The sequence below is a fragment of the Hyperolius riggenbachi genome, chromosome 8, assembly GCF_040937935.1.
Source record: "Hyperolius riggenbachi isolate aHypRig1 chromosome 8, aHypRig1.pri, whole genome shotgun sequence".
In the NCBI taxonomy this organism is placed as follows: domain Eukaryota; kingdom Metazoa; phylum Chordata; class Amphibia; order Anura; family Hyperoliidae; genus Hyperolius; species Hyperolius riggenbachi.
The window spans coordinates 72,607,837-72,632,649 of record NC_090653.1 but is presented as its reverse complement, the minus strand read 5'-3'; the positions used below and the strand labels follow the sequence as shown (position 1 = coordinate 72,632,649).

Genomic DNA, 24,813 nt, shown 5'->3' with positions numbered 1-24,813 from the left:
TTACTGCTACAACTATGTCAACAGCAAGACTTGGGCACAAATGGGGTGTGTGTGCTTGAAAGGAACAGAGAGAGGGGGGGGGGGGGGGGGGGTATTCTTCTTCTGAGGGGGAATTTGGAAATTCCTAGAGGTCACTCATCCCTGAACGTTCCTCATAAGTACAGCTGGCAGTGTCCCAGCACAGGACAGGAGGGACAGGAGTCAGGAGGAGAAGGGACAAGATGCTGTCACTGCTTATCCTTGCTGCAGGCTTGCTGCAGAGCCATGCTGCCTCCCTGGTAAGTACTCAGTACCAATTTCCCTGACTTCAGAGCCTCCCCCTTTGGAGAATTGGAGGGATAGTCACTCTTATGGAACTCAGTTCCTCTTTCCCTCTTTCTTCCCCATGTGTCCCTCTTTCAGGACTGATGTAAAGATCTATGAAAATATATTTATTTTTCTATAGAAAAATGTATTTAAAGGGAACCAGAGGCAGCCAGAGACAAGACAAATAACATTTATATCACGCTTTTCTCCTGGCGGACTCAAAGCACCAGAGCTGCAGCCACAAGGACGCGCTCTATAGGCAGTAGCAGTGTTAGGGAGACTTGCCTAAGGTCTCCTACTGAATAGGTGTTGGCTTACTGAACAGGCAGAGCCGAGATTTGAACCCTGGTCTCCTGTGTCAGAGGCAGAGCCCTTAACCATTATACCATCCAGCCACAGAGATGGGAAAATGAAAAAGATTTTATACATACCTGGGGCTTCCTCCAGCCCCATCTGCATGGATCGCTCCCAAGCCGCCGCCCTCCCCCTCTATAGCTGGTACTGGGTCCCGTCACTTCCGCCGGACGCAGCCAGTTTTACGCTTCCACAGGGACTCCCTCCGCCTCGCCGGCACCTGCTTTACGTATGCGCTTGCGCAGTACGGAGGGAGCGCACTGTGCTTGCGTCGACTGGCCCTGACTGGCCAAAGTGACAGGACCCGGTACCGGCGATAGAGGCAGCGGAGGACGGCGGCGTTGGAGCGATCCATGCGTATGGGGCTGGAGGAAGCCCCAGGTATGTATAAATCTATTAGGTTGTTCGTCTCTGAGTCTCTTTAAAGTGTAAAGCAAAAATGTCTACATACCTGGCACTTCCTCCAGCCCTCTTTCAGCCTGATCGCTCCCTCACCGTCCTCCGCCACCTCCTCATTTGTCCGCAATCCTCCCAGTAACTTCTGCCAGTTGGGGCCAGCCGGCAGAGGCGCAGAGCGCTCCCGGTAATGGGAACGTGATGGGGCAGTGCACGTGCTGCAAGGCTGCGCATGTTCAGTAAGCCCCGAATCCCAAAGAAACCAGGAGGAATTGCAGACGGACGAGGAGGCAGCGGAGGACAGCAGGGGAGCGACCAGGCCAAAGGGGGCTGGAGGAAGCCCCAGGTATGTGTACATTTTTGCTTTGCTACGATCTCAGGTTTACTTTAATTGACTCTGAACTTTATTCTCGGCTTTTAAATTGATATATTTATTTTTAAATGTTAATATGAAGTAGTAGTAATGATGATAAATAGGCCTAGTGTGGTCTGAATTATAAAATAACATCCTTTGCTTGTGAATTCTTTATGGTAAGCCTGACAAGGGTGTAGTGGGGGTGTGGCTAGGGGTGTTGCATGGGCGTGTCTTAAAGTTCTCCCTCCTTGTTATCTCATAATGTTGGGAGGTATGCAGGGGAATAACTTCAAACCATGGCTCACCCCCCCCCCCCCCCCCCCCCCCCAATGTTCACACCTCTTCCCTTGCTGATCCTCACAGCCTGGGGGCTCATCTTGCAAGGGTCATAAAACAAGTGTGATCATCATAATCCTCATACCCATAACATGTCAGAGGGAGTGAAGTGAAGTAGTAGTTGGGTTGGGGCCCCCTTACAGCTCGGGGTCCCACAGCAGTCGCAGGGGCTGCACCCCTGTAGTTAAGCCCCTGGTGGTATTTCTGACAGTAGCTGGGCGCGGATCTATAAGAGGGCTGCCAGTGCTTATGAGGGGCTAATCCCGGCATTTAGCTGCTCTCTAACAGTGATAGCCAGTGAGATGCTAGGAATTCCGAACTGATGCAGAATTATGCAAAACTGTTATGCAAATGTATGCTGTGTGAAGATGGACCAGTCCAATAATGCCAAAGTGGCATTTGATTGGGTTAAAAAAATTTAAATGCCCATTAAGGTACAATTTTTAGTGAACCATTGTATTTTTTGATCAGATTATTCAGAACACATTGTATGAAAACAGAGAAAGTGATGGGCCCAATCAATCCTGAACGATCGCATTGTTGATTGTTTCTTTAACCTCCTTAGCGGTATGGCCGACACTGTGTCGGGCATACTGCTCTCTGTCCTCAGGAGTCCCACAGAATTAATTAATTTGCTCACATGGCTGTAAAAGCTTTAGTTAGCACTAGGCTAGCTAGTAAAGGTGTCTGGCACCCCCGATCACCTGCGATCCTTCCCCGATCCCCCTGTTTATACATTACCCAGCCTGGATCCAGCGATCGCGCAGCCTCCCTGCACAGCTCCGGTCTCTCCATGGGGAGGATCGGATTTGCGCATGACGTCTTAACGTCATGTGCGATCCTCCCCATAGTGAAGACCGGAGCTTCGTGGGGAGGCTGCGCCGATTGCTGGATCCAGGCTGGGTAATGTATAAACTGTCTGGATCGGGGGGTTCCAGACACCTTTACTAGGTAGCCTAGTGCTAGCTAAAGCTTTTACAGCCATGTGAGCAAATTAATTAATCTCAGGGGCACAAACTAACAAAACCTCCTGAGCGGCGTAACGCTCAGGAGGTTAAAGAACTGGTTCATCAGCTTGGTAGATTATTTTTCATAGATAAGATCGCAACTGTGATTGATATCAGGAATAGAGAGGATTTTTTAATGCTGTGGATTGATTAAATACCTTATTAAGTACCTGATTAAGTATCTTATTTTCCAATCTGAATGATCTTTTAATTTGCTAAAACTCACAAGGTTAGTGGGCACCTTAAGCTGTATATGTTGATGTAAAAATTTTGCATGATTTTGCATCACCTCAAAATTGTATCTCGTTGACCATAATCTCGAATACTCAAAGGTACTCTGTGGACAGTGGATCTCTATAAAGTAACCTGTCCGATTCCGATTTGCAACAGAGCGTTCATAGGGCTTCATTCATTAAACCGTGATAACTCATATCACGGCCGTTTTCGCGTGCATTTTCACGTTTGCGTGCGTTCGCGAATTTGCGCACAATCGAGAATCTTAGTGCAAAATTGCGAATTTTAAAGTTTTAGCATGGAAATTCACAATTGCGCATGATAATTCACGATAGCGTGCAAATACGAAAATGCACGTGAAAACTGTAGTGATATGAGACATCACGGTTTAGTGAATCAAGCCCATAGTCAGACGCAGCCCTCAAAAATTTTCACCAGGAAGTGGTTAATGGTGGGTGGTTAGGAGGGAGGTTTTGGTTAGAAAGCAGGAAAGGGGATAACAGTAAGGGAAAAGGTTAAGGTTAATCATGAGGGGGAGGGAGGGGGTTAGCATTTAAGGGGGGCAAAGTATACCCAAGGCAAGTTTCAGGTCTAAAATCACATGCTTACCCAAGAAGGAATCACCTGGATCCAGCAAAGGCTTCCCATGATATCCTCTGGTGCAACCTGAAAACCCTCCAAAGAATACTGACAAGAGCTTGTTGGATTTCTGCTTGTGACCGAGCTTGTCTTCATTTACAAGCGTGACTGTACTGCACCTGCACAAGTACGGTCACGCCTGCACAGTAAGACAGAGCTACTGCACAGGCGTGTCCATGCTCATGCGGGTGCAGCTCAGCCGCGCTCATGCATGTAGAGATGTGCGGTCACAATGTTCAGGAGGGTCCAGGGCAGCCATGGTGGTCCGGAGGATGGCGTGGGTAAGTATCTCTTTTTCACCTGAGATTCCCCTCAAGTTCACTTTAAGTTTTATGCTGGGTACACACAATGCAATTTCCCATCAGATCGGTGGGTAAGCTGACAGTAAGTTGCATCCTGTGTACATGTCCAAACTGCTCCGATGGATAATGGGAATCAATTTTCCGATGATGCATTCCCAAAATGGATCCAGTTATCGAGCGGGAACCGATCGGACATGTCGGAAATAATCAGTTCTATCCTGGTGAATGGCCGGGAAGTTGTATTGTGTGTACCCACAGCATTAGGGTTAGGAAGTGACCTGTTGTTAAAAGATTTGGATGGTAGAGAAGTGCTAGAAGAAGAAAAAAACAATGTTTTTTTAACAGAAGTTTATTAATAGCAGCACAAGATAACTGATAATTGGTACCAAATTTAGAGATGTTAACTGCTCACGTTATTTGTCTGAAGGCATTTATCTCATTAAGTTTATAACCTCTAATGCAGGGGTCTCAAACTCAATTTACCTGGGGGCCGCAGGAGGCAAAGTCAGGATGAGCCTGGGCCGCATAAGGGATTTCACACAAAAAAGTCCTCAAATGTCAATATTAACTGTTTTAATTATTTCTTCTGAACATGAAGTGTCCTACCTTATAGTTCGCTTCAGTGCTCCCATTACAAGTAATCCGCCATGTCCCCGCCGCAAAATGAGGGCTGCAGAGCCCCCAAATCGCCCGGGGGGCAATCCGCTGGCATTTCCTGGAAGGGGCAGAGCTTTTAGCTTCAGCTCTGCCCCTCCTGACGTCAATCGCGGGGGATCGCCGCCTCTGCCCGCCCCTCTCACTCTTCCTTCACAGAGAGGGGCGGGGAGAGGCGGCGATCCGTGCGGCGACTGACGTCAGGAGGGGCAGAGCTACAGCTGGAAGCTCTGCCCCTCAGCGCAGTCGTGGATGTTTGCCCGGGGGATTTGGGGGCTCTGCAGCCCTCGTTTAGCGGCGGGGATGCGGCGGATTACTTGGGAGCACTGAAGCGAACTATAAGGTAAAATAGTTCGCTTCCTTGTCTCTTTTGCTTTTGCCGGAGCGGGCCACAAAATTTTGTACCGAGGGCTGCAAATGGCCCGCGAGTTTGAGACCCCTGCTCTAATGTAATCTAATTCAGACTCTCTGGCTCCTGGAGTAAACACTTTGCATACATAGACCTTTCTGGGTATGTCTTATCATTTAACCATTTCAGCCTGCGGTTATTTTTCACCTTATGGACAAGAGGAATTTTCACATTTCGGCGCTCCTCCCTTTCATTCCCCAATAACTTTATCACTACTTATCACAACAAAATGATATATACCCTGTTTTTTTTTCCACCACTAATTAGGCTTATGTGGGAGGTACATTATGCTAAGAAATATTTAATTCTAAATGCATTAGAATGGGAATAATAAGAAAAAAAATTGAAAAAATTCATTATTTCTCAGTTTTCAGCCATTATAGTTTTAAAATAATTCATGCTACCATAATTAAAATCCACACATTTTATTTGGCCATTTGTCCCAGTTATTGCAATGTTAAAATTATATCCCTAGTATAATGTGTGGTGGCAATATTTTATTTGGAAATAAAGGTGTGTTTTTTCACTTTTACATCCATTACTAATTTTTAGCCCATACTTTAATAATAATATGCCCTCTTGACATACATATTAAAACAATTTTATTCCCTAAAGTCAGAAGGTGTCATTTTACAATTTGGCCACAAGATGTCCTCGCTGACCACTTCCTATTAGTGTACAATAAGTACGCTATAGGAAGCAATGTGTTGCTACATTATAACTAGGGAAGTGACGCAGACATCAATTGATGCCTGCGATCATGGTGGCCTGCGGGGAGATTAATGAATGAGAACTTTGTTCCCATTCATAAATCTAACGATCGGCGGTGGTAAGTGGTGGAAATCAACGGCGCCAGGAAGTGTGGCGGCTCTATTTCAGAATGAACACTGTTAATGAACTAAAACAGTATTCATTCTCAGTGGACATGTATGGATTGGCTCAGGGGACTTTTATCCCTTGCAGCCAATCCCTCTGCACCAGGTAACATCACAATCGCAGGAATCTGCCTACACGATTGCTCGCACAGCACCTCAAACTGCAGGGACGTGACTAGCACGTCCCTGCAGCTGTCCCTGCGGATGTGAGGCTCACATCCCAGCGGCAGAAATGGTTAAAGGACCACTATCACCAAAATTGTACAATTTGAAATATATGTAAACACATACAAATAAGATGTACATTTCTTCCACAGTAAAATGAGCTGTAAATTACTTTTCTCCTGTGTTGCTGTCACTTGCAGTAGGTAGTAAAAATCTGACAGAGCCAACAGGTTTTGGACTAGCCCAACTCCTTATGGGGGATTCTCAGGGTTTTGTTTAGTTTCAAAAGCATCTAGTGAATTGCAGTTGCTCCGCCCAACTGCCATTAAGTGTGCAGTGAGCAGGGGGGCTGGCCAGCATCTTTTTATAAATATTTTTCAGGGAACATCTTTATAAACAATAACAGCCTTAAAGGACTTACAAGGTAACATGTGACATGATGAGATAGACATGTGTATGTGCAGTGCCAAGCACACTAATAACTATGCTGTGTTCCTTTTTTTCTTTCTCTGCCTGAAAAAGTTAAACATCATGTATGCAAGTGACAATTTCTGTCTGGGTCGGACTGGGTCAGACTATAGCATAACCCTCACTGATAAGTAATTACAGCCATAAAACATTTTTCTGTCAGTAAATGACTTTTAAGAGCAGAAAATAGATAAAAAGGGTCAATAATTCATAGATCTGAGCTCTAGCATACTTCAATGAATGTGTCATTGAGCAGAGACAATGAAACAGTAAAAACTTAAAAACTAGATTTAAATATAAAATAAAACTGTGGGATATTTTAAAAAGTCATTTTTAGGAGAAGTAAGATAGATATAATTGTTTTTCTCAGAAGTTAATTTTCACCTCGTAAGTCCTTTAATGAGAATCCCCCATGAAGAGATGGGCTAGTCCAGTGATCTGCAAACTTGGCTGTCCAGCTTTTAAGGAACTACAAGTCCCACAAAGCATTGCGGGAGTCTGACAGCCACAGCCATGATTCATAAAGGCAAGTTCATTGTGGGACTTGAAGTTCCTTAACAGCTGGAGAGCCAAGTTTTCAGATAACTGGCCTAGTCCAAAACCGGTCGGTTATGTAAGATTTCTACTACCTACTGTAAGTGACAGCAACATAGGTGTAAAGTAATTTAGGGCTCATTTTACTCTGTAAGAAACATGCAACTTATTTGAATATTAATACATGTATTTTAAATTTTTCTTTTCATGATAGTGGTCCTTTTAACTGACAAACCCGCGTGACTAGCCTGGAGAACTATTGAATTTCAGGAATAGAAAAATACCTTTCCTTTGATCAGGGGCATGACTACAAATCATGGCGCCCCCCAGCAAAACTTGGATGAAGCCCCTTAATGTTCACAACCCTTCCTTTGCCTCTTCTTGTTGACCCTCACAGCCTGGGGCCCATCTTACATGGGTCATAAAGCAAGTTTGGATCTTCACACCCAGAACATGTGTAGGCACCAAAAACACCTGATCTGGAGTATCAAAAAAAAGGTTAGTAGTTCGGGGCCCCTACAGCTCTGGACCCCTCTGCAGTCACACGGGCTGCCCCCCCCCCCCCCCCCAGTTATAATGGGGAGCAGCCCCTGCTTTTGATTTTTCCACAATCTGGTTATTGTAGGATTATAAAGCAGTGACATTTTCCACAGCACTTTAGGGCCTATGGCTATATTTCCTCTAGGATATTACATTTTGCATATGTTTTTCTAGTTGTTTGCATTTTAATGCAAATGTTTTATATACGTCTAACAATCATTAAATGGGAAACAGATGCATGGTGCAGAAGTCTGAACCATGCAAGCCATATTTTTTCTGCATCGGGCTGCATGCGAAAATTCACATTCAATGGAAATGACTCAATTGACATTCATTGGTTTAATTTTTAATGCAAAAAAAAAAAATCGCATTGCAAATTCATACTTATTTCCAATGAGCATAAATGCCGTAAATGCCTTGTTAGTGGAAAGCCTAGGTATAGTGGAGAGGCTTTTTGTATCCAGGTATCCAGGGACTCAGCTGCTAGGAGAGGGACCCGACTCCTCCCTCCCTCTCCTTGGGTTCCCCTTCGTGCTCCCCCTCCATTGAGATGTCCGGCGTCTGAGTGTTAGCAATTACTCACCTTCCAGGCTCCAGGCGGAGTTCAAGGGCTGCCAGACTGCTCTGTACAGCGCCGCTCGCAAGAAGTAGTAGTCTACTTCCTGTGAGCGGCACCATACAGAGCAGCCCCGCGGCAAGTTCTGCCCTGACTAGGAACACAGAAAGAACACAAAAAGAAGAAACTGTTAAATGATGTAAATAAAACTATTTCAGTTACCTTGCCTCCATGACTATTGAACTCAACAACCATTTCAGCTCTAGGTCCCTCAGTGTCTTCAAGGAGCATGGGTGTACTGTGTATGCACAAATAAAGCTGCACAGGCCCAGTAGAATGAAGGCACGCATGCATGGAGATAAAATGCCACGCATAAGTGACTTCATTCTACTGGGCCTGCATGAACCGTACTCATGCAGGTGCAGCACGGACATGCTCATCCATGGCTGTCGTCACATACTGAAGAAACATATTCAACCCTTTAGGTTGAATATGTGTTGATGGACCTGGAACAGTACAGTGCATGAAGATTAGTGATGGCCATGTCTAGGAGAACTCATGGAGTAGCATGTGATCTGTTTGATCAGCTGATAGATTTGCAGAGCTCTGATTTGCTGTGATCACATCCTGCTTTTGCACATGATCATGACTACTAGCAAAATCAGAGACTTACATATCACCTGACCAAACTGATTACATGCGTCTCCATGAGTTTTTTTAGACATGACCATCACTAAAGAAGATATGAGAAGCCTCTGGACTATTCAGATGCTTCCAACTAATAACATATGTGCCTAACTTTTTTATTTTCTTTACTTGAGGATTACTTTAAAGAGAATCTGTATTGTTAAAATCGCACAAAAGTAAACATACCAGTGTGTTAGGGGACATCTCCTATTACCCTCTGTCACAATTTCGCCGCTCCTCGCTGCATTAAAAGTGGTTAAAAACAGTTTTTAAAAGTTTGTTTATAAACAAACAAAATGGCCACCAAAACAGGAAGTAGGTTGATGTACAGTATGTCCACACATAGAAAATACATTCATACACAAGCAGGCTGTATACACCCTTCCTTTTGAATCTCAAGAGATCATTTGTGTGTTTCTTTCCCCCTGCAGCCATCTTCCACTGAAGTGTCAGGCTGTTTCTTCCTGCAGAGTGCAGACAGCTCTGCCTGTATGTAATTCCTCAGTATGTGAAAGCCCAGCCAGCTCAGAGGAGGATTTATCCAGCTTGTAAAAGATAAGAGAGAAGAGAGAAGCTGCCCTAATCTAAATAATACACAGGCAGTGTGCAGAGAGGGGCCTGGAAGGGGGAGATGCATCACAGAACCACAACACTGAAGAACTTGGCAGCCTTCCAGACACATGCTGACAAGTCTGACAAGAGAGAGATAAGTTGATTTATTACAGAGATGGTGATAGTAGAATGTGCTGCAGTAAGCCAGAACACATTAGAATAGCTTTTGGAACTTGTAGGATGATAAAAAACAGGATGCAATTTCTGTTACGGAGTCTCTTTAATGCCTAGAAAATACAAATTGGTAATTTATGACTGAGCTCTTCCTGTTTACCTGTTATATATCTCATTTTAATCATCTACATCTTCTTGGCACAGATCAATGTCACAGGGGAAATTAATGAATCTGGAACCTGCCAGTGTTCTGTCATCCTTCCTGATAACACCTTCCCTGCAGATCGTCTGGAAGTCCTGGAGATTTCCAACAGAGATATGAGCATCAGTGTCCAGGCAGAGATCACTAAGGTACTCTATTTATTCCTAGATAATATGGAAGCAGTAGAGAATCAGGAACAAGCTGGCACTGTAAATGCTGCTGCCGCTAATAATCCAGTTCTGCATAAAAAATTGTAGCCAGTCTTTTGGTTGCAGATCCGAGGAACAGTGTTGTTGGTGTTCCAATTTCTATGTTTATGAGACTCAAAATGTTACCTTTATCGGCTGGATTCACACTGTGCGTGTTGCGTAACGCATGTGTTATAATGACTGTGAACGGCAATGGTGACTGGACATAGACTTTAATACAAAGCCTGCATGCACAAAGTTAGAAAAGTACTGTCAACAGGCCCACGGAATTGCATGAGCACTGAGTTTTTTAAATTACTTTTTGGAAAAGTGTGTGACTCAACCAACACCAACTCACTCAGAAACCAATAGCTTAGAACAAAAATTAATTTTGAACATGGCTTAGAGTGGTTTGGGTTTGAATATATGCACAAGAAAAACAGAACCCACCTGCACCCAAACAAAACTTAATGGGCCATGCATAAAGTAAAACAGTTCACATATTTATTAAAAATCAATATTGAAAAACCCTATAAAGAACAGTGACTAGTGGTCTGAATATCAAGGCAGGTGAGGGAAACAGAAGGGATCCATAACTATATACTGAGCACTGAGCAAAAAACAATAACAAGTTCAACAAGTAGAAACCTCCAGAAAACAAGGACTAAATGCCAAAAGTATGGATAGATGTACAGTATCCATTGCATACTATAGTTCTATTTTGACCAGATTGTAAAATGCCTGGATCCAGTGTATGTGACATAATCGATGACTTAATAATAAGTTCAAGCAATATAGTTGAATAAATGATGCAACATGTAGGCCCGGTTCACATTGCATAAAGTCAATGGATCAAGCCAAATGGATCCGATACAGTGGATCTGGTCTCCGCTTCACCAGATCCGGATGGCTTGGTACACATTGGCAAACAGATCCGTGAAAACAGATCTGATCACCGACTGATCAGATCGGTTTTCACTCCATTTGCCAGGTGAGGGAGGGGGCAGTAGATGTGGTCCACACATAGAGCATAAGAAGCAATATAATGCACTGTCACTTTGAGCATGTAGTGGAAACCACCATTAAAAAGTTGCAACATCTATAGGAATGGTATAAGTCCCAACATGAGGCAAAGACAGTCCAATATGGCATATATCTGTACTGGAGTAATTGAAATTGGCTTGCATGTCCTTAATCCTGTCAGTATGGGCCTCCTCCATGCTGTATAGCTGATGATGAAAAGATAGCCACCGAGCGAGGAATGAAGTACGCCAAGGGAGTTTTCAGAGTGTAGCTTCTCAGGTTGAAAGCAGATTCCAACAGCTGCCAAAGACTTGTCATTGTTTCTTTTAATAACAACATTTTTTTCTGCTGTAGTTGATATCAAGAATCAAGAAAAATGTATTTGCCAAGTATGGCAGTGGCAAAGTACTCAGTAACAGTTGTACTTATTACATTTACGGCTACACTTACACATACTAATAGCATTAACAATACATTTACAGCTACAATACACATACTAACAGCATTAACAATACAATAACATCTTTGTGATAGTGAGTGTAAAGGTAGCCATACACTGGTCGATTTGCCATCAGATTCGACCAACAGATAGATCCCTCTCTGATTGAATCTGATCAGAGAGGAATCGTATGGCTGCCTTTACTGCAAACAGATTGTGAATCGATTTCTGCCTGAAACCGTTCACAATCTGTGGTGGCGGCACCCCCCCCCCCCCCCCCCGCATACATTACCTGCTCCGGCCGGCGCGACTCCCCAGGTCTCCGCTGTCTTCTTCTCCGCTCTGGTCTGGTCTCCGGGTCCGGCATGCTTCACTTCTTCCTGTCGGGGGGAAGTTTAAACAGTAGAGCGCCCTCTACTGTTTAAACTTCCTGCCGGGACAGGAAGAAGTGAAGAAGTGAAGCATGCCGGACCCGGAGACCAGACCAGAGCGGAGAAAACAGCGGAGACCTGGGTAGTCGCGCCGGCCAGATCAGGTAATGTATTGCAGCTGTATTGCGTCGGTCGTCAGGCACTCGAACACCGCTAGCGATGCGCTTCCTACCTGCGGGCGATCGACGGTAATTTTTGCACAGAGCAATCGACGGGATCGATCTATTTCGGGACGAAATAGATCGAAATTTAGCGTGCAGCGTGAACGATGTGACAGCAGATTTGAGCCCAGTGATCGAATCTGCTGTCGATCGGCGGGGAATTGGCCTAGGGTATGGCCAGCTTTAGAGTTGCAGAAGAGAAAACAGAAAAGAAATACCTAAGGCAAGGATGTTGATTTCAGACTAGGAGGTAAGAGTCAGGGGTCGGTATTATTGAGCAGTAGAATTGCCCAGGGGAAGAAAGAGTTCCTGCGCCTGGTGGTTTTGGAAGGTATAGTTCATTAGCGCTGACCGGATGGGAGGAGCGCAAAGAAGTGGTTGGGAGGGGTCACAGAAGATCTTGGTGGCCCTTTTCCTCATCCTAGCAGTGTGGAGTAGATCGAGAGGTGGCAGGGGTGGCATATTTATACGTATCTCTGGAGAAAGATAATATTTAAAATAATAATCAATAATCAAATAACTTTTTTTTGTAGTTCCAGCTATACTGTAATTAGAAAGTATCATAACATTCTAATTTCTCTTTCAGATGCAAAGTTATCAAGCCACATTGACGGAATATGTCCAGAAACTGAAGAACCTGACTCGACGAGTGGAAGTGATGGAGATGGGTGGCATCTCTTTTACTGAGCTGGACTTTGAGCTGCTTAAATTGGAAATCAGACAAATGGAGTCCTTGGTGGTTAAGCTCAAAGAATCCATCAATGGGTCCAGCACGTTGGTGGAAGCCCTGTTTGTGGAGGTAAGCTTACTGGTTATACCGTATATATTGGAGTTTACACAAGTACACATTCCATCATGAATGGTTAACGCTTCCATATTCCATATTCAATGCCTGCATGAAAAAGGGGTGCAAGGAAAAGTGGGTGCCCATTTTTGTTATTAAATTATTATTGTTAATATTTACCGAAATTCTTCATTTTTAAAGTGTAAATTATCATAATAAATTGTCTGTTTATATGAACAATATTTTACTACAACTTAACCTAACCCTACTTTAACACAGAACCCCCTACTCTAACGCTAAAACCCCCCTTCCTGACACCTAACCCTAAAACCCCTCTTCTTGATGCCTAAACCTAAAGCCCCCTTCCTGACACCTAACCCTAAAAAACTCTGCTTGACACCTAACCCTAAATCCCCCCCCCCCCTTTCCTGATGCCTAAGCCTAAAATACCCTTCCTAACCTTATAATATTCAAAACAATAATTTTCAAAAGATGCATAGTTTGTAAATACAAAATATAAAAAATGTAAAAAAAAAACTAATGTTCTAATTTTCAAAACAGTAAAAAAAGTCTAACTATAACGTTGTAATTTTGAAAACGATAATTATTGCACACCCAAATTTCTGCTTTGGGAGCCTATTAGTTGATATTTGCATTGGCGCCTATGGGGGACCCAAATCAGCCATTAGCCGCTGGGTGCCCAAATTTCCTGCTTCCTATTAAATAACTTCTTTCTTAGAATTCCATTCAAGAGTTCTATCTAACCTGGTGACCTCTAAATGTTCACCGCACAGGGATTTCAATGCAAAAGTAACCGTAGTTCCTCTAGTAACCAGGTAAAATGTCTGATGTGACTTAATACTACAACCACTACTTTGCTTCTGCTTGTGCCAAGTACTAACTCGGGCCAACCAATCTGCTCAAAGTCCATATTAATAATTTCAAACCTAAAAATGTGGTAACAATTAGCAGAAGTTGAATGACTGCTGTGCAGCCTTGATATCCCCATTAGACTCGGCTCCTCCTTGCACCAAAACAGCCTTTTTTCCCACATCAGAGAGCCAACTATTAAATGGACATGTCAGTAGATAGATGTTAACCACTTCCCGACCGCCTAACGCACAGGGGCGGCCGGGAAGTGGAGCCCTTAAGGACCGGCTCACCCACAGAGGCAGCGGTCCATTTAAGGGCATGTGCGGAGCGATCGCGTCATCCGTGATGCGATCCTCCGCCGGCGCCTGTCACCGCTCGCCCGCCGCAACATCCCGCCGGCTATACGGAAGCGCCGGCGGGATGTTAACCCCGCGATCGCCGCATACAAAGTGTATAATACACTTTGTAATGTTTACAAAGTGTATTATACAGGCTGCCTCCTGCCCTGGTGGTCCCAATGTCCGAGGGACCACCAGGGCAGACTGCAGCCACCCTAGTCTGCACCCAAGCACACTGATTTCCCCCCCGCCCCAGATCGCCCACAGCACCCCTCAGACCCCCCCCTGCCCACCCCCCAGACCCCTGTTTGCACCCAATCACCCTCCTAATCACCCATCAATCACTCCCTGTCACTATCTGTCAACGCTATTTTTTTTTATCTCCCCCCCTGCCCACTGCCCCCTCCTGATCACCCCCCCACCCCTCAGATTCTCCCCAGACCCCCCCCCCCCTGTGTACTGTATGCATCTATCCCCCCTGATCACCTGTCAATCACCTGTCAATCACCCATCAATCACCCCCTGTCACTGCCACCCATCAATCAGCCCCTAACCTGCCCCTTGCGGGCAATCTGATCACCCACCCACACCAATAGATCGCCCGCAGATCCGACATCAGATTACCACCCAAACGCAGTGTTTACATCTATTCTCTCCTCTAAACACCCACTAATTACCCATCAATCACCCATCACTCACCCCCTATCACCACCTGTCACTGTTCCCCATCAGATCAGACCCTAATCTGCCCCTTGCGGGCACCCAATCACCCGCCTATACGCTCAGATTGCCCTCAGACCCCCCTTATCAATTCGCCAGTGCAATATTTACATCTGTTCTTCCCTGTAATAACCCACTGATCACCTGTCAATCACCTGTCAATCACCCATCAATCACCCCCTGTCACTGCCACCCATCAATCAGCCCCTAACCTGCCCCTTGCGGGCAATCTGATCACCCACCCACACCAATAGATCGCCCGCAGATCCGACATCAGATCACCACCCAAACACAGTGTTTACATCTATTCTCGCCTCTAAACACCCACTAATTACCCATCAATCACCCCCTATCACCACCTGTCACTGTTACCCATCAGATCAGACCCTAATCTGCCCCTTGCGGGCACCCAATCACCCGCCTACACGCTCAGATTGCCCTCAGACCCCCCCCCCTTATCAATTCGCCAGGGCATTATTTACATCTGTCCTTCCCTGTAATAACCCACTGATCACCTGTCAATCACCCATCAATCACCCCCTGTCACTGCCACCCATCAATCACCCCCTGTCACTGCCACCCATCAATCAGCCCCTAACCTGCCCCTTGCGGGCAATCTGATCACCCACCCACACCAATAGATCGCCCGCAGATCCGACATCAGATCACCACCCAAGCGCAGTGTTTACATCTATTGTCTCCTCTAAACACCCACTAATTACCCATCAATCACCCCCTATCACCACCTGTCACTGTTACCCATCAGATCAGACCCTAATCTGCCCCTTGCGGGCACCCAATCACCCGCCTACACGCTCAGATTGCCCTCAGACCCCCCCTTATCAATTCGCCAGTGTATTAGTTACATCTGTTCTTCCCTGTAATAACCCACTGATCACCTGTCAATCACCCATCAATCACCCCCTGTCACTGCCACCCATCAATCACCCCCTGGCACTGCCACCCATCAATCACCCCCTGGCACTGCCACCCATCAATCACCCCCTGTCACTGCCACTCATCAATCAGCCCCTAACCTGCCCCTTGCGGGCAATCTGATCACCCACCCACACCAATAGTTCGCCCGCAGATCCGACGTCAGATCACCTCCTAAGGGCAGTGTTTATATCTGTTCTCTACCCTAAACACCCACTAATTACACATCAATCACCCCCTGTCACTGCTACCTATCAGATTAGACCCCTATCTGCCCCTAGGGCACTCAATCACCCGCCCACACCCTCACAATGCCCTCAGGCCCCAGCCCTGATCACCTCGCCAGTGCATTGCTTGCATCTATTCCCCCCTCTAATCACACCTTGAGACACTCATCAATCACCTCCTGTCACCCCCTAGCACACCTACCCATCAGATCAGGCCCTAATTTGCCCCGTGTGGGCTCCTGATCACTCGGCCAAACCCTCAGATCCCCCTCAGACCCCCTTCCGATCACCTACCCAGTGCATTGATTGCATCTATTTTCCCCTCTAACCACCCCCTGAGACACCCATCAATCACCTCCTGTCACCCCCCTAGCACTCCTATCCATCAGATCAGGCCCAATACAACCTGTCATCTAAAAGGCCACCCTGCATATGACCAGTTCCACAAAATTCGCCCCCTCATAGACCACCTGTCATCAAATTTTGCAGATGCTTATACCCCTGAACAGTCATTTTAAGACATTTGGTTTCCAGACTACTCACGGTTTTGGGCCCGTAAAATGCCAGGGCGGTATAGGAACCCCAGAAACGGACCCCATTTTAGAAAAGACACCCCAATGTATTCTGTTAGGTGTATGACGAGTTCATAGAAGATTTTATTTTTTGTCAAAAGTTAGCGGAAATTGATTTTTGTTTTTTTTCACAAAGTGTCATTTTTCACTAACTTGTGACAAAAAATAAAATCTTCTATGAACTCGCCATACACCTAACGGAATACCTTGGGGTGTCTTCTTTCTAAAATGGGGTCACTTGTGGGGTTCCTATACTGCCCTGGCATTTTAGGGGCCCTAAACCGTGAGGAGTAGTCTAGAAAACAAATGCCTCAAAATGACCTGTGATTAGGACGTTGGGCCCCTTAGCGCACCTAGGCTGCAAAAAAGTGTCACACATGTGGTATCGCCGTACTCAGGAGAAGTAGTATAATGTGTTTTGGGGTGTATTTTTACACATACCCATGCTGGGTGGGAGAAATCGCTCTGTAAACGGACAATTGTGTGTAAAAAAAATCAAACAATTGTCATTTACAGAAGTATTTCTCCCACCCAGCATGGGTATGTGTAAAAATACACCCCAAAACACATTATACTACATCTCCCGAGTACGGCGATACCACATGATTGGCACTTTTTTGCAGCCTAACTGCTCTAAGGGGCCCAAAGTCCAATGAGTACCTTTAGGATTTCACAGGTCATTTTTGTTTCAAGACTACTCCTCACGGTTTAGGGCCCCTAAAATGCCAGGGCAGTATAGGAACCCCACAAATGACCCTATTCTAGAAAGAAGACACCCAAACGTATTCCGTTAGGAGTATGGTGAGTTCATAGAAGATTTTATTTTTTGTCACAAGTTAGCGGAAAATGACACTTTGTGAAAAAAAAACAATTAAAATCAATTTCCGCTAACTTGTGACAAAAAAATAAAAACTTCTATGAACTCACCATACTCCTAACGGAATACCTTGGGGTGTCTTCTTTCTAAAATGGGGTCATTAGTGGGGTTCCTATACTGCCCTGGCATTTTAGGGGCCCTAAACCGTGAGGAGTAGTCTTGAAACAAAAATGACCTGTGAAATCCTAAAGGTACTCATTGGACTTTGGGCCCCTTAGCGCAGTTAGGCTGCAAAAAAGTGCCAATCATGTGGTATCGCCGTACTCGGGAGATGTAGTATAATGTGTTTTGGGGTGTATTTTTACACATACCCATGCTGGGTGGGAGAAATACCTCTGTAAATGACAATCTTTTGATTTTTTTACACACAATTGTCCATTTACAGAGGTATTTCTCCCACCCAGCATGGGTATGTGTAAAAATACACCCCAAAACACATTGTACTACTTCTCCCGAGTACGACGATACCACATGTGTGGCACTTTTTTGCACCCTAACTGCGCTAAGGGGCCCAAAGTCCAATGAGTACCTTTAGGATTTCACAGGTCATTTTGAGAAATTTTGTTTCAAGACTACTCCTCACGGTTTAGGGCCCCTAAAATGCCAGGACAGTATAGGAACCCCACAAATGACTCCATTTTAGAAAGAAGACACCCCAAGGTATTCTGTTAGTAGTACGGTGAGTTCATAGAAGATTTTATTTTTTGTCACAAGTTAGCGGAAATTGATTTTTATTGTTTTTTTTCACAAAGTGTCATTTTCCGCTAACTTGTGACAAAAAATAAAATCTTCTATGAACTCACCGTACTACTAACGGAATACCTTGGGGTGTCTTCTTTCTAAAATGGGGTCATTTGTGGGGTTCCTATACTGTCCTGGCATTTTAGGGGCCCTAAACCGTGAGGAGTAGTCTTGAAACGAAATTTCTCAAAATGACCTGTGAAATCCTAAAGGTACTCATTGGACTTTGGGCCCTTTAGCGCAGTTAGGGTGCAAAAAAGTGCCACACATGTGGTATCGCCGTACTCGGGAGAAGTAGTACAATGTGTTTTGGGGTGTATTTTTACACATACCCATGCTGAGTGGGAGAAAGATCTCTGTAAATGGACAATTGTGTGTAAAAAAAATTAACAAATTGTCATTTACAGAGATATTTCTCCCACCCAGCATGGGTATGTTTAAAAATACACCCCAAAACACATTATACTACTTCTCCTGAGTACGGCAATACCACATGTGTGGCACTTTTTTGCAGCCTAACTGCACTAAGGGGTCCAAAGTCCAATGAGCACCTTTAGGCTTTACAGGGGTGCTTACAATTTAGCACCCCCCAAAATGTCAGGACAGTAAACACACCCCACAAATGACCCCATTTTGGAAAGTAGACCCTTCAAGGTATTCAGAGAGGGGCATGGTGAGTCCGTGGCAGATTTCATTTTTTTTTGTCGCAAGTTAGAAGAAATGGAAACTTTTTTTTTTGTCACAAAGTGTCATTTTCCGCTTACTTGTGACAAAAAATAATATCTTCTATGAACTCACTATGCCTCTCAGTGAATACTTTGGGATGTCTTCTTTCCAAAATGGGGTCATTTGGGGGGTATTTATACTATCCTGGAATTCTAGCCCCTCATGAAACATGACAGGGGGTCAGAAAAGTCATAGATGCTTGAAAATGGGAAAATTCACTTTTTGCACCATAGTTTGTAAACTTTTATCCAAACCAATAAATATACACTGAATGGGTTTTTTTTATCCAAAACATGTTTGTCCACATTTTTCGCGCTGCATGTATACAGAAATTTTACTTTATTTGAAAAATGTCAGCACAGAAAGTTAAAAAAATCATTTTTTTGCCAAAATTCATGTCTTTTTTGATGAATATAATAAAAAGTAAAAACCGCAGGAGCAATCAAATAGCACCAAAAGAAAGCTTTATTAGTGACAAGAAAAGGAGCCAAAATTCATTTAGGTGGTAGGTTGTATGAGCGAGCAATAAACCGTGAAAGCTGCAGTGGTCTGAATGGAAAAAAAGTGGCCGGTCCTTAAGGGGTAGAAAGCCCTAGGTCCTCAAGTGGTTAAGCATAGGACCTGTTCATATGTGTGTTGTCAACGGATCTGCTGTCTCTGTTCCGTTGCAGCGAGTGGATGTGCACGATAATTCAAGGGACCTGATGAAAGTCGAACATGTCATAAATAGCAATGCTAAACATGACCCGTCCAAGTCAAGGGACACCATGTAGACACTCTGACTAGGGGTTCATATGATGGGTATGGCAGGAATCCGATCAGGTGTGATTTGAGCCTGATCCAGAACCAAAACTGTAGGTAGGGAAATAATTGACTGATTAATGGCCAGCTAGAAACATGTTCTCTCTCTGCATTCTGTTGCATCTCTTCCTTCTCACCTCTCACTCAACTCTGTTATGTTTTCTTTCTCTAACTTTTTCCTTTCTGCCTACTTATTTCAGATCCACAATATCTCTGCCATGGTGAACCAACTGGAGTCATATGACAAAAATAACGTCTTGGCTGTAAGACGGGAAATTGTTGCTTTGAGGAAGAAGCTAGAAGAGTGCGAGAAGAACCGGGGTGGTCCAGCCCCACCTCTCATCAATTTTGGTAAGACTTTTTCAGAACATTCACTAGCTACCTCCCAGCAGCCAATCACAATCACGGTCTTATTTGTGATCTGACTTAAAGGACCACTATGGTGAAAAAAGTAAGCAGATAAAATCTGACAGAACCAAAAAGTTTTGGACTAGTCTGGGGGATTCTCAGGGTTTACTTTGTTATCAAAAGCATTTCCTGAACAGCAGTTGCTAAGTCTAACTGATAAAAGTAAATCTTCTAAAAAAAATATAAAAAGGAATACCATTGCCATTATCTTAGTTTACTATATTTTATAATTTTTTAATGAAAAAAAAACATTTTTTACCAAACTCAGGCTATGTAGTTAAATATTTTCTTTTTAAATCCACAGGTACCTGCAATCATGGTAATCTTAAAAACATCAGCAAGCCTTTTGTGGTGCAGTTGAATTGGCAGGGGTTCAACTACAAGTTTGGAGGTTGGGGCAAAGACACATTCTTAGGTGCAGGTCAGGATGTACATTGGGTGGCCCCTCTAATGACGGATGCCCGTATAATGAACATCATAAGAGTCTACCCAACCTATGATGATCTCTTACTCTTCAAGAAACCCACTGATAAGATCGTCTCAAGACATCTGGGTTATAACAATTTTGACTACTCCGGCTGCGGTCAAGGAGGTGGTATGATCATGTATAACAACTCCATGTACTACAATTGCTACAACACAAAGGACCTTTGCAAATACAACGTAGACAATGGTGCAGTGGAGAGGAAGACACTTACTGATGCCACCTTCAACAATCGTTTCTCCTATGCTTCATCTCTCTGGCAAGACATTGACCTTGCCGGTGATGAAAGCGGCCTTTGGGTCATCTACTCCACAGAGGAGAATGCTGGAAATATTGTCATAAGCAAACTTAACTCAACCAACATGGCTGTGGAGCAGACCTGGCTAACTTCCCAGTACAAACCTGCTACCACCAATGCTTTCATGACCTGTGGGGTCCTGTACACCACTAGAACCCTCAGCACCCGGAAAGAAGAAATATTCTATATGTATGATACCAAGACAGGCAAGGAGGAGCAACTGAGCATCATTTTTGACAAAATGATGGAGAACATACAAGGGCTGAACTACAACCCCAATGACCACAAGCTCTACATGTACAACGATGGCTATGAGGTTACCTATGAACTCGTCTTCAAGCCGAAAGAAACTATTGCTTAAAATTACTGCTAATTACTCTCAAAATGAAAAATGTTTTGAATTACATCGCTAAAGTAAACCACATTTCAATTGATACCTTTTCCATTATCTTATCAATACAATTCCTTTACAGCCCTCATCAAGTAAGAAAATGCTCAATATAGCATTTATATAACTTTTTACCTGCTTTTTTTTTTGGTTCTTTTTCAATTGCTAAATGCTATAAAAATATTTTTTTAGTGAAGATCAAAAATGATCTCTTGAGAGAAAACTCAGGAGAAAAGTTAATTGAATAAGGGCCACTGAGTGATGATGATGTGGCGTCACTGATCTGAGAGGCTTTCTCAATTCACAATTCATTTTACAAGTGGTGACAATTGACCTGGGGAAGTCACTCAAATAGGTGACAAAACACCTAGATAATGCAAGAATTGCAGATGAACATGACTTTCTTTCTACATATATTTTAAGACTTGGCTAAATGAGATTTTTTTTAGCTATGCTCTATGTTAACCATTCACCTCCTGGAAAAAATAAACATATATTACCAACATACATATATTAACAACATATATACAGTAAGCCAACCTTTTGTTCCAGAACATCAGGTGAAAAGTTTGGGGTTGGCTGAACCGTGCGCAAAGCTAGGTATTCGGCTTATGTGTGTGGTTGAAAGCATGCTTGTATCTATACCAGTCCTTGTGTCTTTCCTACAGCTCCGAGCTTCTCACAAGAGCTTTGGGTCTTCACTATAGTTGTGTGACAGTGAGCCTTGGAGCTCTCACTGGGAGATGCGAGGACTAGCAATGTCCAAGCAACATTTTCAAGTTCGGTCTCACAGTGAATCAGTCACAACCTTATTTAGGGAGGTTCTCGTTAAATAGGCAGCCAAGTTCACCATGTAAAATTCACCACCCATGAAGTGGAAAAAAATTAAAAATGATAGTTTTTACTCTGCAATGTATTACACGTAGCTCTGTTAGGTTTAGGTTTTGGTAACATTCATGTTGTTGTGCTGAAAACTAGCATTCATATGTTTATATGTTTATGACTTTTAGTCATGTTATTTGTTGCATTATACACGTGTACATGTAATCGCATGACTAGTCAATATAAATAATTTTGTTCATCCCTAGCAAGGACTGTTGCAACAGCAGGGAGAAGTAACTATGGCCTTGATTCACTAAGCTGCGCTGATAAAGCAGCGTGACTTATATTGAGCACTGCGAGTAAAAAAAATCCTGTGCGCACACTATACGCAGTAGTGCTGCGTAACGTGCACTGCTAACTTGCCCCCGCTCCTTTCTAAGCACCGGACACTCCTTTAACCCCACCCTGAGCCCCGTCGGGTCCAGTGTCTTTGTAGGACGTGATCCCTGCACAGGCCCAGATTTACCTCACAGGAGCCTATAGGCATAGATACACTGGCACCCTAGACTCCGCCTTCCAAGAAGCTTTACTGCCCCCACAAGTGTGCTGGCTGACTCAGCTGCCACTTCTCCCTTACTTACCTTGCCTGTCATAGGTAGCAACAGGTGCCCCTTAGTATTCGGTAGCCAGAAGTACCGTAAGTATTAAGTAGCTAGAGGTGCCCCCAAGTATTAGGTAACTAAAGGTGCCCCTAACTGAAAGGAGATCTCTGAAGCAGGGTGAGTAACCTCTTATTTACAATCTCATTAGGACTCTGCCTAGGAAAGGAGGAAGGAAGGCGCTCAGGGAGGGGAGTGAGCTGCCTTTTCACCATCAAGTGCCTGTAGGCACGTGCCTACAGTGCCTTATGGTAAATCCGGCCCTGTCCCTGCACTTTAATTGGCCCAATAGGCTGCCTGTAACTTATGCCCACTCCTTATTAAGTACTGGATGCTCCTTTAACCCTACCCTGACCCCTGCTGTGTCCAGTGACTTTGTAGGACATGATCCCCGCACTTTGATTGGCTCAATTGGCTGCCTGTCATGTAACAGGCAGCCTATTGGGCCAATCAAGTCCTACAAAGACACTGGACCCGTGGGGCTCAGGGTGGGATTAAAGGAGCGCCCTGTACTTAGAAAGAAGCGGGCATAAGTTATCAGCGCACGCTACACAGCACTACCACTTGTTGCCTGCGCACAGGATTTTTAACTTGCGCTGCTCATTTTAAATTACGCAGTTGCAAACATCAACTAGTTATTTCAGAGCTGTTGGAAATAGGAGATGATTAATGAGATGCAGACAAGAGATCCTTGCACATCATTTTTCTTGAGTTACGGTTCAGAATCTACTTCAAAATGTAAAAGATTCCTTATACGGTAGATTCCCTATAGTTTGTCTATATTCTTTATACAGAAACCAAGCAAGTTTTATGACTGTAAAAAATGTACTTTGCACAGATGAATTTCTGAATGTCTGTTAATAAAGGTTTTTTTATTACAAATTTGCCATCTGTTATGTGTCCTGTATTAAATATAAACTGTTGTGGATGGACCCAAGTATGTTGGTATTGTATAATCAGTATTTATACAGCACCAACATGATCTTCCACAGCACCAGGGCCGGATTTCTGAAAAGACCACAAAGGCCATGGCCTAGGGTGATACAATCTGATAAGAGACAGAAGGGTGGCAGGACTTGGAGGGAGAAGAGGTCATATGTGAAATTAAATCTCTTCTGGTCCCACAGCGCAGTGTCCTGCTCTGCACTAATAGCTGAATTCCAGAGTTCCCCAATCCCTGCATCTCTCTCTCACATTTCTTCATGTGTTATGACAATTAGCATCTGCTGTCAGCTGATGATCCATTCCTCTGGATGATGAACATACAAGATGATGTGAGAAATGCAAGGGGTTTACATTACAAAGCAGATAGAACTAAGTTCCAAACATAAGTTAGCTCTACTAGTTTCTTCACCTTCTCTTTTACAGCTGTCAGACTGACCCCAGCAGCTGTTTATTACACTTTCTTAACTCTACCTAAATATACGGCTTTTTTTTCTTCTTCATAGCCAGCAGTGATCCTTTCTCTGCTTCAGTTAACTCTTTCCTGACTCATTTTCTGTCCTTCAGCTCCTACAATCTATGAGAACTGCAGGAATAAAAATGCTGTTTTCTTCCCTTTCATTGCCAAACTGGACACCTGAGCTGTTACTACCTCTATGCTAGTGTGTATGGTTTGGCATCCTTCTACTTTCCTGTAGCAATAGAGCATTGTACCAGCTTTGCCATCAGCAAAAGCAGAGAGTTTTGAATCAGGATAATACCATTTATTGGCTTAAAAGAAAAAAAAGTAAGCTTTCTGCTAATAAGCCTCCTTCATACTTTGTTCCTGCATACTGTCCATATGTTAGAGCACACCAACATATGTATATTCATAAGAGATACATAGATTTGTCAGCAAATATAAATACATATCTTTCAGATGCTTTAAAGTAGAGCTGAACTCTTGCACAGGGCAGAAGGAAAACAGAGAAATGTACCCTGTATGTATTTAGAGAGCCTGTCTAATTCCCCCTCATCTGTGTCTAATCACAAGTTGTAATTTGATCTCTCCCCTGTGTCACCTGACTGCCACAACATCCATCTCATGATGGCCTTAACACACCAGCTCGCTTCTGTCTGTTTTTAAGTAACCTCAATGTTACAGACTGTAATGCGTTGCTGAAAGTGGACAGAAGGGTGCTAGTTTGTTCGGGCCTTAATTGCTTTGGTAGGTAACCGTGGCGTAATAAA

At 44.0% G+C, this 24,813-nt stretch overlaps 1 protein-coding gene across 1 annotated transcript; it reads left to right on the top strand.

The window, feature by feature from the left end:
* The first annotated feature begins 221 nt into the window (after window positions 1-221).
* LOC137528917 (olfactomedin-4-like) lies at window positions 222-23,460 on the top strand. The gene is made up of 5 exons (XM_068250681.1): window positions 222-278; window positions 9,748-9,894; window positions 12,574-12,786; window positions 19,783-19,933; window positions 20,295-23,460. Exons 1-5 carry the CDS (start codon window positions 222-224, stop codon window positions 21,131-21,133), a joined length of 1,407 nt encoding a protein of 468 aa, XP_068106782.1. The 3' UTR covers window positions 21,134-23,460.
* The last annotated feature ends 1,353 nt before the right edge of the window (window positions 23,461-24,813 follow it).